This window comes from Trachurus trachurus, assembly GCF_905171665.1.
Source record: "Trachurus trachurus genome assembly, chromosome: 12".
Lineage (NCBI taxonomy): Eukaryota > Metazoa > Chordata > Actinopteri > Carangiformes > Carangidae > Trachurus > Trachurus trachurus.
This window is the reverse complement of record NC_139908.1, coordinates 1,137,501-1,152,651: the sequence shown is the minus strand read 5'-3', so window position 1 is coordinate 1,152,651 and position 15,151 is coordinate 1,137,501. Positions and strand designations below refer to the sequence as shown.

Genomic DNA, 15,151 nt, shown 5'->3' with positions numbered 1-15,151 from the left:
TTAATTACAGATATCTGAACAGGGACATGTAGATATCTTTAATTGAGGTGAATTAAATATATCTTGAACTGGAATTATGACTAGTCAGAATCAAATAGTAGATATCTCAAACTGGAATTAGTACTAGTGGTAATTCAGTTACAGATATCTGTAATTCACATAGTGGATATCTGCAACTGGACTGTAGATATCTGTAATGACAAACCCCATACACATGAATGTTACAGTGACGTCATTTGTCCTAGGAAGAACGTAGTTGTGGATCTGAAATGTTCTTTTTGACAAGAGGCAAAACTGAATTACAGAGATCTGGAATAAAAAATTCAACTATTCAAAATGTAATTACGACCAGTCAGAAAGACGTTGTTGATATCTACAATGTTAATTCTGGAGAGTCAAACTTAGCTTTTAAACGTCTAACGTGACACAACTTTTAACCTTAGTTTGCTGTGCTTTTCTCTTAAACACCACATGCTGCACTTAGTTGATGAGGTTTATTAACCAAGAGATGAGCTGGTCAGCTTTTAAACCACTGTCTCTATGGTCACACCTGTTGTTGAAGATGAATTCTAAAGTTTTTCTGTAGAAAAAAGACTAAAATATCCAACAAACCACAGACATGAGATCACATTCAGGAACTGCTGGTCACTCTTCCTCTTACCCGTGTTGGTCTCAGCGATGGTCGTGTCACTGGACTTCTCTGTTCAACAAAACACAATGAAACAAAACCATCATCACACAATGTGCAGGTGAAGCAGGTCAGAGCAGAGACTCGTGTGTTCATCATGTGTCACATTCGTCCACTTATAACCTCAAACCTTTTCTGACAGAAAAATGACTTAAACAGTAAGATGAAGTTGTGCAGATTGTCAATGCACTGCAAAAACTCAAAACCTTTCCAAGAATATTTGTCCTTTTTCTTGTCAAAATGTCTCATTTCTAGTCAAAACTAATCTCTTTCCACTTAAAATAAGACTCATCACCTAAAAATTAACTTGTTTTTAGATAATTTTCACTTGTATGAAACAAATTTTCACTTGAAATAAGTAGAAAAATCTGCCAGCGAAAGCAAGTTTTTTGTGCTTGTAATAAGAAAGAAAAACTTGCTCCACTGTCAGATTTTTCTACTTATTTCAAGTGAAAATCAGCTTGAAAGAAGTAAAAAGTGTCTAAAAACAAGCTGCTTTTAATGTGATGAGTCTTATTTTAAGTAGAATGAGATTAGTTTTGAAATTAGAAATGACATTTTGACTAAAAAGAAGACAAATATTCTCACTCTCTGCACTTTGAGCTTTTCACCACCGTGAGGCGCTGGTAGACCAGTAAACATCCGGGTAATTCTGTATTACCAAAATGACCACTAGATGGCGGTGGTTAAACACAAACTGTATAACATCTATCAGCTAAGCAGTTATAGTATCAATATACTACACTCCTTCCCCTTAAACTATGAAGTTATTTCTCGTTGCAGAATCCAGGTATTTCCATTAATACACACCATTCCAAGCTTCTCTTGGTTTTTACAACGGTCCACAACATCTTAACGTAACGGTAACATCTGAAAGTGACGGTCAAAAAACCTTTTTTCCCTGTACCTATTACCACTCTGCTAATCCACGTCTTGTACTTTTTACAAGTTCTTCAAAACAAAACAATGCGCATGTGCAGCACCTAACGCAGTACGCATGAGCAGCGCCTACTTCAGGTGCTGTGGTAAATTTTACCTCTATGCAATAAAAGGCAATAATGTATAACACAACCAAAACCAATATAACACGCTGTAATCTACAGTAAAACTCTCAACTTTCTTTAACATAATATTGGCTCCTACAATGTGGATGAATCTCCGTTACCACTTGTTAATGGTCCATTCTAGATAAATCTATGGTTTTGTCTCTATGGTTATTTTGTTATTATTAGTGGTGGTGGAAATGCTGGGCGAGCCGACCAGCGTTTCTTTACTTTCGGTTTCGTGGCGAGTCATGAGAATAACGCCGCCGAATCTCCGTTTATGGTGGGAACTACGACGGTATGTGATCGTCTTCCAACCTCTGACTTTAATTCTTGATGAATGAAAACATGAGTCTGTCTTGCACCGGTCAAAGAATTTCACGGTGCGGAGGCTCATAAATGTAGTGAGGAAACACTTCACTTTAACAAAACTCCTCATTGTCCCTTTAAATTAATTATATACCTGTTCTATGTAGAGAACCACCTGCAAATTCCAAATATTCCTTCAGTAAGTAAACACAGATGTCGACAGGATTCCACCACCCTCTGTCTAATTTTTCAACCAACTCCTGTGTAAGGGTTTCAGCCTGGGGGACTGCAGCGATCCACGTCAGATTCTGTGGGTCGAATGTGAGGAAGTCGTCTCCATTATAACCCAATTTGGCGAAAAAATCAGTCTCTTGAGTCTCATTGTCCAACTCACAGCCCCAATTCACCTGGATGGTGTGAAAACCTGAGACAGAGACAGTGAGACAAAGAGATAGAGTGTCATTCATCATCACACTGATTTGCAATTCCACTGCAACTCATCTGGCCTTTACAGTCTGCACAGCAGTTGAGTAATCAGGTTCTGATCACAAATGATTGATGATAACAATAACTATCAGAAATACAATTATACTACTTCTTATTCTGTTCTATTAAAGTACAAAAAAGAGAAATAAACCAATAAATCATGCATGAACATAGGAAACATACCTTCAGTTTGGTTTGACTGCTGCTTGAAACTGTCTGTGACATTTCTGGCCATCTTCTCCAATGCCTTAGGTTCCCCAAAATACGATTCCCACTCCTCTTGATCATCCTCCTTTAATTTTCTCACCCAGTCCTGTCTGGGCTCGCGTCTTTTAATGCTGCTGTCATAGTACGACACCTGAACATCATCAAGGTATTCTGAAAACATGTAGTCAGGGGTGTTCATGTGTCCAGAGGAGGAGAAGAACTCCAACCTCAGTGAGTGTTTGCCTGTAAGACAAAGAGGATTCAAGTTGAATTTGTTCAATTTTTGAATTACTCAAAAAAGAGACAAGAAAAAATGTATATAGGCCTTATTTATAAGGCTTTGTTATTGTACATTTGGTTCTAAATACTACTACTGTAACTAGTGATTGCCTAAGAGTTGGATAATTTAACAATGGTTTAATTGTGATTATTCTGACTCATAATTTCACAATATTAGAGGGAGTATATTTTTTCATCATTGTCATTTGCAAAGTAAAACATGTTACTCCATGATTTTTACTTGGATCTATTTTTTTTTTCAGTTTGTAGAATATGGTGTATACAGGACATCTCATTTCATTTACTTTAAAATTGTATTTTATTATTTCACAGAAATTTAGATTTTAACTGGGGTTTTTTTTTTTTTGGGGGGGGGGGGGGGGGGGTCATAAAACTAAAAACATAAAGTAAAAATCAAAAACTGTTGTCAGTATCCTTATTTGCATGTGTATCCCAGGTTGTCAAGCTACAGTGGCCACAATGATGCTGTGGGGAAAACCAAATTCCAGCTTCTTCCTGCTGGTTCTTCAACTCCACTTATGGAAAAACTGTCCCACCTGATAGCCCACAAACAAAGGTCCTCTCTTGGAGTTTCAGTCTTTTTAGGAACCTGAAATACATTCCAGTCCCCAATGACCCCACCTATCACCCAGGCGTATCTGACCAATCCTTTGTTTCAACCAAACTGAATGTGAGAAATTTGAAAAAAAAAACTTTTCAATGTAATTTTTGTTACCAGTTTTTCTTTTTCAACAGAGCACAAAACGAAACACTGCAGGACATGGTGAAGTATTTGCCCTACCTGTTAGTCTGCAAAGTTGCAGCTTTTTAAAGGGGACATTTCTTTCTGTGACCCAGACGTGACTGAGTTGTCTCTACACTAGAGAATGGAAAGAGTCAACCTCTTCCAGGCAGCATTCTGGATCTGAACCTTAAACTGTTTTCTACACACCCTCACAACACTTTTCTCATTAGGGTCCGGGCAGCTAAGCTGCCGGGAACCTATTGTATTCCTAGGAATTCTTCTTTAGGGTCCGGGCAGCGCAGCTGACAGGACACTATTGTATTCCTAGGAATTCTTCTTCTTCTTCTTTCTTTCTTTCTTTCTTTCTTTCTTTCTTCTTCCAAGGAAGTCATACTTCCCATGGGCGAAAACTCACCAAACTTTGCACAAAGGTTCAGTCCCATGCCAGATTCACTCAACTCCAAGGACATGTGCCCCCCCCTCCTAGGGGGGGCACAATAAGCGTTTAAATTTAAAAACTTTAAAAATTCCTACCAAACCAACGGTACATGCTACAGTGTTGAAACTTCACCACTATGTAGCCTCAATACTGCTGAAACTTTTGTCCACTTAAACTTATTACAAATTATGAAGTCCATCACTCTGTTTTTTTCAATAACTGTAAAACTTTTAAAATGTATCTCCTCCCACAATTTTTGCTCAATTGACACCAAACTTGCTACAGAGCATCTCCAGACCGTCCTCCACAAAACTTGTTTCTCGGATTTTTGATTAAGCAAAAATTGAGCCTACAGTGCATGAAAACGTTTGACTGCAAACAGTACTGTAAACATATACCATCAAATTCTTGATAAATACATTTTCAATCTTCCTGAAAAAAAATGACAATATTCTGGAGTCATGGTTGATGAAGTTTGGCAAATATCAGAATTTTAACTCAAAAACTGAATTTTCTAGAACATTTTGAATTCTGCTCTCATGGGAACAACTGCAGTCAATGTGAGAGTGGAATTTATAAACATCAGATTTTCTCTTATGAAGCAAAACACTTATCATTAAACACAAATCACCAACATTTCCATGCTGTCAAGATGCAATTTATGTATTAACAGATTTTTGTTTAGATGACTGAATTATTGACATTTTGACCATTTCATCACAACAGCTGCCCGGGCACTGACTCACCTGAGTGGATAAATGAAGCTACACAGCAGGTCTCACTACCAGCCAATTAGCTCAGCGAGTTAAGAGCTGGTTCTTGGTGTCAGAGGTTGTGAGTTCGAGACCCAGCAAGGGTGATGATGATGATGATGACGGATCAAAATGTCACATGCCCTTAAGCTGTTTTGCTGTCTAAATGCAATTTATATATTAACAGATTTTTGTTTAGATAATAGAATTTCTGACTTTCTGAAATCTGCCTTGACAACAGCTGCCTGGGCACTGACTCCCTGAGTGGATAAATGAAGCTACACAGCAGGTCTCACTACCAGCCAATTAGCTCAGCGAGTTAGGAGCTGGTTCTTGGTGTCAGAGGTTGTGAGTTCGAGACCCAGCAAGGGTGATGGTGATGATGACAGATCAAAATGTCAGTTGACCTCAATATGAAACACAAGACAATTGTCCTAATGGTGGCATCACAGCAAGCCTCTAAATTAAAAACAAAAACAAATAGCTTGGACTGGTCCATGCGCGAAGGCTCCTAACATCTTAGACTCATAGTAGATGTTTGACAAATATCATTATTTTACCTCAAAAACTGATTTTTCTTTTTACTGTGGTTTCAAATCTGCCTACACGACAGTGAATGGCTTACTCAATTTGTGAAGCCACTGTTGATCTGCCACTTGTCAATTAGCTCAGTGCGATAGACAATGGTCTTTGGTTTCCGAGGTTGTGGGTTCAATCCTCAACTGATGCAAATTGAACATTATAAGGTCAACCGTCCTGTCTCCCTATTCTCCTGTTTGTTGCTCAGAATTTGCCAAAAGTAGCCCGGACCCGACCCATTGCTGCGCAGCAGCTATAATCTTCTTCTTTCTTTCTTTCTTCTTCTTCCAAGGAAGTCATACTTCCCATGGGCGAAAACTCACCAAACTCTGCAGAAACGTCCAACCCCATGCCAGATTCACTCAACTCCAAGGACATGTGCCCCCCCCCTCCTAGGGGGGGCACAATAAGCGTTTAAATTTAAAAACTTTAAAAATTCCTACCAAACCAACGGTAGATGCTACAGTTTTGAAACTTCACCACAATGTAGCCTCAATACTGCTGAAACTTTTGTCCACTTAAACTCATTACAAATTATGAAGTCCATCACTCTGTTTTTTTCAATAACTGTAAAACTTTTAAAATGTATCTCCTCCCACAATTTTTGCTCAATTGTCACCAAACTTGCTACAGAGCATCTCCAGACCGTCCTCCACAAAACTTGTTTCTCGGATTTTTGATTAAGCAAAAATTGAGCCTACAGTGCATGAAAACGTTTGACTGTAAACACTACTGTAAACATATACCATCAAATTCTTGATAAATACATTTTCAATCTTCCTGAAAAAAATTGACAATATTCTGGAGTCATGGTTGATGAAGTTTAGCAAATATCAGAATTTTATCTCAACAACTGAATTTTTGAGAACATTTTGAATTCTGCTCTCATGGGAACAACTGCAGTCAATGTGAGACTGGAATTTATAAACATCAGATTTTCTCTTATGAAGCAAAACACTTATCATTAAAAACAAATCACCAACATTTCCATGCTGTCAAGATGCAATTTATGTATTATCAGATTTTTGTTTAGATGACTGAATTTCTGAAATTTTGACCATTTCATCACAACAGCTGCCCGGGCACTGGCTCACCTGAGTGGATAAATGAAGCTACACAGCAGGTCTCACTACCAGCCAATTAGCTCAGTGAGTTAGGAGCTGGTTCTTGGTGTCAGAGGTTGTGAGTTCGAGACCCAGCCAGGGTGATGATGATGATGACAGATCAAAATGTCAGTTGTCCTCAACACGAAACACAAGACAATTGTCCTAATGGTGGCATCACAGCAAGCCTCTAAATTTAAAAATCCAAATAGCTTGGACTGGACCATGTGCGAAGGCTCCTAACATCTTAGACTCATAGTAGATGTTTGACAAATACATATCATTATTTTACCTCAAAAACTGATTTTTCTTTTTACTGTGGTTTCAAATCTGCCTACACGACAGTGAATGGCTTACTCAATTTGTGAAGCCACTGTTGCACTGCCACTTGTCAATTAGCTCAGTGCGATAGACAATGGTCTTTGGTTCCCGAGGTTGTGGGTTCAATCCTCAACTGATGCTAATTGAACATTATAAAGGTCAACTGTCTTGTCTTCCTATTCTCCTGTTTGTTGCTCAGAATTGCCTAAATTTGCCCAAAAGTAGCCCGGACCCGACCCATCGCTGCGCAGCAGCTATAATCTCACATTTATTGTTTCCAGGGCCAGTGCTTCCCATGTTCTGTGGTGGGATGTTGCACACACTGTCACAGAGGTACCTTCTGATTTTACATTGCAGGCGCTGAATGATTGTGAAACACACAGATTATATCATGTGCATGATAACATTATGCCCTCCCTGCTGAACAAATGGCGCCTGCACCAGACCAACCTGCTTACTGAATGAGACAGAGGGAATCTGTTTGTCTTGGTGGGGATATGACAGCTGACAGTCCTGTAGTTGACTATAAGTATGGCTCATACTCAATGATGGATCTTAGCATCAACAAAATGGTTGATGTCCAGCTTGTAAAGGTAAATATATAAATGAATAGAAAATGATCTTAGCAGTAATACCAAATTAGTATTTAGATTATGTCAATCCAATTATGTCGCTATACTTAAAACAGATTGTGCACTATTTTTCCCATTTGAAAGAAGCCATCCTCTGTGGGCCTTAGATCAGCAACATGTGTTTGTGCATATCATGCAATCAAGTTTGCACACGAACTACGACGGTATCTGATCGTCTTCCAACCTCTGACTTTCGTTCTTGATGAATGAAAACATTTGCCACGCACCGCCCGCCTTCTGGGATTTTCCCCCCATGACCTTTTGTTGGACTGCTGGACACCTTTTTAAGGTTTTATACCAGTTTTTTCTTTTGTTTGTATTTTCTAATATATTACTATGCATCTACTGTACTACTGTGTTTCTGTCTACATTTAGGTCCTGTATTTCTCTTCCAGTGTGACACAGTTGAAACACTGTAAAATTAGTGAACGCAGACAGTGTCTTGGGCTTAGAAAGATCTCCTTGTATCAGTGGTTCCCAACCTTTTCTGGCTCGTGACACAAACTTCTAGCGACTCCGTCAATTAAAGGGACATTGTGTAACTTCTCCTGTTCTCTCTTCAGGAAAATTGATTATTTGGTTCTTCAGTCTGTTTTTCATTAAAGGTGTACAGAAATGGCCGTTTGTCCTGTTTGTCGCGCCGAGTTGTCACGAGCTGCAACACGAGTTTACCCGAGTGAGGAAAACGAATTTGATTGGTCGTTATCGAGCGGGCGGGATATTCAAAGCTTGGGGCGAGACCGAGCTCCGTGTGTGTGTGTGTGTCTAAGACATTTGAATGACGGATTACGGATCCAATATCAGTGGCTGGTGAATCGTGTACAGGCTGACGTATAATCCATGCGCCTGCATTATCCAATGCGAAAAAAAAAATACAGACTTTCATCCCGAATTTACTCAAAAATAGAATTTTGCACAAAGTTTGGCCTCCAACGTCTGATAGATGAGTTATTACACTAATGTTAGGACCCAGAGTGGGCTTAAATTCAATTTTCTTTTCTGTACACCTTTAATCAACAAAGTGAAGTGTTCCTTTCAGCTCCGAATTAGCCGTTCATATCATTCATATCCATAGATATACGTAGATGCCGCATTCAGGCTTGTTTGGAATGTCTCACGGCCGCCATCTTCCTCCTGAGCAGCAGTCAACAGTCAGAGGGTTTGACAGCTGTGAATCTGGCAAAATGCCAAACTTTTGTGCCACGTACGGATGTTCCCATGAAAGAAACGCCAAAACGAAGAGACATGGAATAACTTTTCTCCAGTAATAAGTTGTTTTATAACTGTTATGAACTTGTTGAATTTGATGTAGATAAGTTAACTGACATAAATTAAACTAAGGTAACGTATCATAGGGTGGATATGTGTTACATTTAGTGCACATACCGCTAGTTAATATATTAATAGTTTGTTATTTTGTTGCCTGTATGTGTAGGCTATTAGGCTTATCAGCTGTTTCCCCCAGCTGTGATTTTGTGGTTGCCATGGTGATGAGGCCGGCGAGTGAGTATAAACCACTGTAGGCTCCCTATATAACTGTGCTAGGCCATATTAAATCAGTTTCATGGCACTGACATTAACCCTAACTGCTAAGGTGAGTTATGTACCTGAGTTGTAGTATTTCTATTCAAACAAACAGCTTGAAAATCGGTTGAAAATTCAGTGATAGACCTCTGCCTTCTGTGAAAAGTTACCGCGGTAACGCAGTGAGGAGGAATGGAGCGTTACACTGATGCTGCATTCACCTGCAGTCGGGCAGACGGCCGTCGCTAACAAACCAGATGTCATTTTAGTCACAGAAGTCCAGAGAAAGACGGTAAAAACAATACCACATCGCCATGACAACATATTGTTTATGCCGTTACTTGCAGCGGCTGTCGTCCGTCTGCCGTCTGCCCAATTTCACGTGAATGCAGCATGAAAAATACGACTAAGTTGCTTGAGATATACAACCACAACGCTAGATGGGAGGAATTCCTACACAATGTACCTTTAAGATGCACCAGCTCAGATTTCTATATGCTGCTTTTTATTTGAACTCGATTTAAATTCAAGAAAGTGGAAGTATAAATACAGTTGTTTAGGATTGTGTGTGGTGTTTTTAATCATAATTTTAAAAAGTATAATAATTAGTTTTTAAAATATTTTTATCAGTAATTTTTTTTTATCAATTACTAGACATTCAAGGCGACCCCATTTGAATTCCAGGCGACCCCACGTGGGGTCCCGACCCCAAGGTTGAAAAACACTGCTTTATATGGTCTTGCCAACAATTCAAATTGAAATATATATAAATAAATGTAATAATGTTACCTGCGGTTGCTACGCAGCAGAGGAGCAGCAGAACCAGGAGCTTCTCCATGTTGCTCTGACAGACGGAGCTCAACTGGACTGATAAGAATCAGTTGGTTTCCACTGTATGCATGCTCATGGCACCTGTGGGCGAGCAACTTAACTCTGTCTCAGCTTGTTTGCTGCATAAGTCCATATCACATCCATATCATGTAAAAGAGAAACTGAAACCTTGAACATGATCCAAGTTCTCACCCGAAGATGATCCACTTGATTTATAGAACATTTATCAAACACTGATAAAATTTAAGTTTCCACCAGCAAAATAGTTTTCTTGACAGTACTTAATATTTCAGTTATCAAAAGACTTTCTTTTTTCTGTTCTTGACTGGATTTGAACTGTGTGTGTAACCGTTTCTCTTATGAACAAAAACCTGGTTGACTGTTTTTAAATCACAGCAACAGGCTCAGTGTCAACAATGTTGAGTATCTAACTCAAGCTTATCTTCACTTTTCCTTTGTGATGATAATGAACTCACTCATTCCATCAGTTTATGAATGTAAAAGTCGCAACATCTGTGACTCTCTTCCTCCATAACTACAGATTTAATGTAACAAAAACGTTTCATCACAAAAGTCTTCACAACTCCAACTCCACAAGAAGAAAAATGAAGGAAAAGAGAGAAAATTTGGAGAAAATGAGAAAAAATGGAAGGAACTTGTAGTTGTGTGTGTTTCTGCTGTCCATCACATTTAAAATCACACATATTCTGGTCTGTTAATTTGAGAAATCTATCCAAACTTGACACTTTACCAGGAAGGATGAAGAGCTGAATGCCTGAAACGTTGTCTCTGTCCCGTTGTTAATGTAGCTAGTCCTCTAATAAATTATATTTTTGTATTCTCTTGGGAGCAGACAGTGTGGCGAGTCCATTTCTTCTTTTTTTCACACATTTACTCCTTGTCACTTGTAATGTAATTTTTTCTGTAAAGCACTTTGATCATCTTTCTGATGTTGTAATGTGCTATATAAATAAACTTTATTATTATTAATATAAATATGCAAATTTATTTTATATTTCCTTATTTATTGCTGCTGAGATTTCTGTGTTTATATTTGAGAATATCTGTAGTTTGGTTTTATTGGAATCACCAGTCAAAGATCTTTGTCAACTTTTACGTTTTTGGATTTCTGTTGTTGTGACTTTGATTTTATCTAACTTCACTTTACTTTATTTTATTTTATTTTATTTTATTTTATTTTATTTCATTTTGACACCAGCAGGCTTCCATACCGGGCTCAGTCTTTTCTGTTTCCAGTCGGACTTATTTTGGTCACGTGCTCGCGGTGCAGCGGAGGCACGTGCAGCTGCTTCCGGTGCCGCTTCCTCGTCTCTGCACGAGCTTCTACAGCTTTTACACTTTTTACAGCTTTTATAGTTTCTACAGTTTCTACAGCTCAGAGGAAGAAGAACAGAACAGGTCCGACTGACTGAACTCTGACCGAACCTCTGATTATTGATTATTGATTATTGATGATTCCAGTCTGATGACAGCGGAGCAGCGTCATCACTGAGGCTGTGACGTAGGGTCAGTGGTGGACAGTAACGGAGTAAATTTACTTGAGTATTAGATTTCTTTGGTACTTATTACTACTTGAATACATTTCCCAGACAAATATTAGTACTTTTACTGGAGTGAATTAGTAGTACGGCTGAAAAGTACTGGTTACTTTCAGGTCTTTGTCTAAAATCCTATTGGACACAAGCTGTGTTTGTCAGAGAAGGAAACCCTAACCCCTAAAAGCAGCACATCAGTGCAGCTGAGCAGCAAAGAGTTCATTCTCACTAACAAGAGTTAAAAGCTCCTTACATTCATTTACAAACTATTAGAGTCATTCATTGATGTGGAGAATAAGACATTTACTCTGACTCTGACTTTGACTTAAAGTAGGGGAGAGTGGGGTAAGATGAGCCAGTGGGTAAGTTGACCCACCCCTTGTTTCTAGGAAACTATAGGGAAAAGTTAGCATGTGACCAAATATTTGGGAGGCAGGCATCATTTCATGGAGTCTGTGAAGATTAGAACCACGTGAGTAAAGTGGTTTAACATTTATGACCAAAAAATCATTTTTCACTCTCGAGAGTGAATTTAGTCGATCTTAAGTTTCATGAGAATTGTGTTTAGACTAAAAGAGATGATTGTAAATGTGTTCTATACATGGGTTGTGGTATCTATGAGCTACAATATGAGGTAGTAAACTTAGCATGAAACTGCACCATTTTAGCTGTGAGAGCAATAAACCCAAGCTAAGGTAGCTGTGGGGTAAGTTGAGCCACCTATCCTATACACTTAATGAATATATTTTGGCTGTATGTGTCCAAATGATTAAATCAAGATTCTGTATGTTTGTGATTACAGTAAGTATGTTCCTATAAACAGGAAAAGTTGTTTATAGTGAGGCCAAACTTTACTTTCAAAGAAAAATCTCTGGGATTCTTCCCAAGATGCCACGTAATCGCAAAACTCCCCAAATCTCAGTGAGTTGGTGGCTCAGCAGGAAGTCCCTGCAGTTTGTGTTCACCTGTAACCTGGACAGATGGAATATTAAAGGGATAGTTCAACATTTTGGCAAATTGGCCCATTGCCACAATCGTGGTCATAGCAGTAGGTTCGTTACCTTTAATTGTCGGTGTAAGCTATTTTTAGAACGGTGGAGCGGAGCGGAGCGGCAGGCTGCTCAGGGCTACGCTATGGAGGCTAAGGGAATTTCTTGGTTTCCCTCATCAAACTCATCAAATACACAATCCAACAACTCCAAAACGCTCTGGTGGACAAGTTGTGAGCTGCACATTCACCACGCTATGAGATAATAACACAACGTTATGAGACGGAGTTGTTTTAGAGGGAAATTCATGCAAAACCGCTGATGCACGTTGCGTTCAGGGACAGTTTTTCAGCAAGCAGACTCTGTATTTACCTCGAAAACAGCTCTGTTTCGTAACGTTCCATTATTATCTCATAGCGTGGTGATTGTGCAGGTCACAACTTGTCCACGAAAGCGTTTTGGAGTTTTGGGATTTTGTATTTGATGAGTTTGATGAGGGAAACCAAGAAATCCCATAATGAGCCTCCGTAGCGTAGCTCTGAGCAGCTCACGGCTCTGCTCCTCCATTCTAAAAATAGCTTGCACCGACAAATAAAGTTAACGAACCTACTGCTACGACTATAGGGATTATGGCAATGGGCCAATTTGCCAAAATGTTGAACTATCCCTTTAAGTAAAGGGGGAGGTAGGAGATGGATGGAAGGAAAGAAGGGGGGGTTGATCAATTTACCCCACTCCTCTGGGAATCACAAGACCACTTTTTTTGAACATGCTATATTTTAAAAACAGTTATATTTACACTCATTCTGTTAATTTGTAGGGATGCAAAACATCCTGAAATATATGCAGATGTGTTAGTTAGCAACAAAACTATAATTGTCTTGATGTAGTGATCCTGAATACAAAAAGTGGCTCAACTTACCCCACTCTCCCCTACTCTGTCCATCTCTGTAGAGTGACATCGTGCAGCAGCTGCAACATGGTTCCACTGAAGAGGAGGAAAGTTTCCTCCGGTCGAGACCAGAACCAGAACCAGGACCAGGACCAGAACCAGTTCCCAGGCTTCGTGTTGTTTCTGCTGGAGAGGAAGATGGGCCGCAGCCGGAGGAACTTCCTGTCGCACCTGAGCCGCAGCAAAGGATTCTGGGTAGAGGACGAGTTCAGGTAAAAACATCTTTATAGGTACTTTATGTACTCTATGTCTATGGATGAAAACTCTGAAGCTTTAAACCAAAACCAACCGCACAATGTCGCCACAATACTGTAGAAACTTTTCTATGTTTAAAGGGATAGTTCAACATTTAGTCAAACTGGCCCATTGCCATAATCCCTATAGTCATAGCAGTAGGTTCGTTACCTTTAATTGTCGGTGCAAGCTGTTTTTAGAACGGCAGAGCAGAGCCGTGAGCTGCTCAGAGCTACGCTACGGAGGCTCATTATGGGATTTCTTTGGTTTCCCTCATCATCAAACTCATCAAATACACAATCCAACAACTCCACAACGCTCTGGTGGACAAGTTGTGAGCTGCACATTCACCACACTATGAGATAATAACACAACGTTACCACACAGAGTTGTTTTAGAGGCAAATTCATGTAAAACCACTGATGCACGTTGCCTTCAGGGACAGTTTTTCATCATCAGTCTCTGCGTTTCCCTCTAAAACAACTCTGTGTGGTAACGTTGTGTTATTATCTCATAGCGTGGTGATAATAGAATTTTATCTCAAAAACTGAATTTTTTAGAGCATTTTGAATTCTGTTCTCATGAGAAAAACTGCAGTCAATGTAAGAACGGCATTTTTAAACATCAGATTTTCTCTTATGAAGCAAAACACTTAAAAACAAATCACCAACATTTCTCTGCTGTTCTAGATGCAGTTTATATACAGTATATTTGACATTAACGACGTTGTTGGTGTCAGAGGTTGTGAGTTGAAGTCTCAGCTGAGGTGAAACGGTCGTTGTCTCTTCCCAGTGAACGCGTCACACACCTGGTGTCTGAGAACAACTCTGGTGATGATGTCATGGCGTGGCTGCAGTCCGAGGTCAGAGGTCACGGCCCGGTCCTGGTCCAGACCCCGGTCCCGACCCCGAGCCCGGTCCAGCTGCTGGACGTCAGCTGGTTGACGGAGAGTCTGAGGGACGGCCGGCCGGTCCCGGTGCTGCAGAGACACCGGCTGCTGCAGGTGAGAGGCTGAGCTCAGTCTATTCACCAGATTCTATTCACATTCATATTCTTTTTGTTTTGTTTCTGTGCGCGTAACTCGTGTGTTGCTTATTTTGTTTTAAAGTTTTAACATCATTAATCTCCTTTTATCTTCCTGTGTGATTTTAACTCTTGTTCTTGTAGAAAGATTTGAAGAAAAAAAAATCGTCCTCTGGCTCATTCACAGTGATTTTTATTCATGTGCAACAACAAACTGCAGTTTATTCAATTGAATTCAGTTCAATCAATTAAATTTATTAAACTTTGAGAAAATTAAATTGAGTTATTTCAGCTCTGATTGATTGTTCCCTAGTATGACGTTGGCCTGATTGACTTGATTTGATTAGATTTTTTATCTTATTTTATTGCACAGCTATTATTTTACCCATGTTATATGCCTTTTAGATTATTATATCTGTTTTCATGTTTATGTAAGATGTTGTGTCTTTATTTCTGGTG

The 15,151-nt window shown here is 39.3% G+C and overlaps 2 protein-coding genes across 2 annotated transcripts in view; one reads left to right on the top strand and one right to left on the bottom strand.

Annotated features, from left to right (window-relative positions):
* Positions 1-246: 246 nt before the first annotated feature.
* sec14l7 (SEC14-like lipid binding 7) overlaps positions 247-15,151 on the bottom strand; it is a 251,691-nt gene continuing 236,786 nt past the window's right edge. The window contains exon 13 of the transcript XR_014595802.1: positions 247-400. The gene's annotated coding sequence lies outside the window, so the exon portion shown is untranslated. The remainder of the gene's footprint in view (positions 401-15,151) is intronic.
* The window catches only part of polm (polymerase (DNA directed), mu), a gene marked incomplete at its 5' end in the record, with an annotated part of 23,077 nt that continues 21,388 nt past the window's right edge, over positions 13,463-15,151 (top strand). Inside the window, 2 exons of the mRNA XM_083983901.1 lie at positions 13,463-13,647; positions 14,462-14,672. Coding sequence (XP_083840027.1) covers positions 13,463-13,647; positions 14,462-14,672 — 396 coding nt within the window. The remainder of the gene's footprint in view (positions 13,648-14,461; positions 14,673-15,151) is intronic.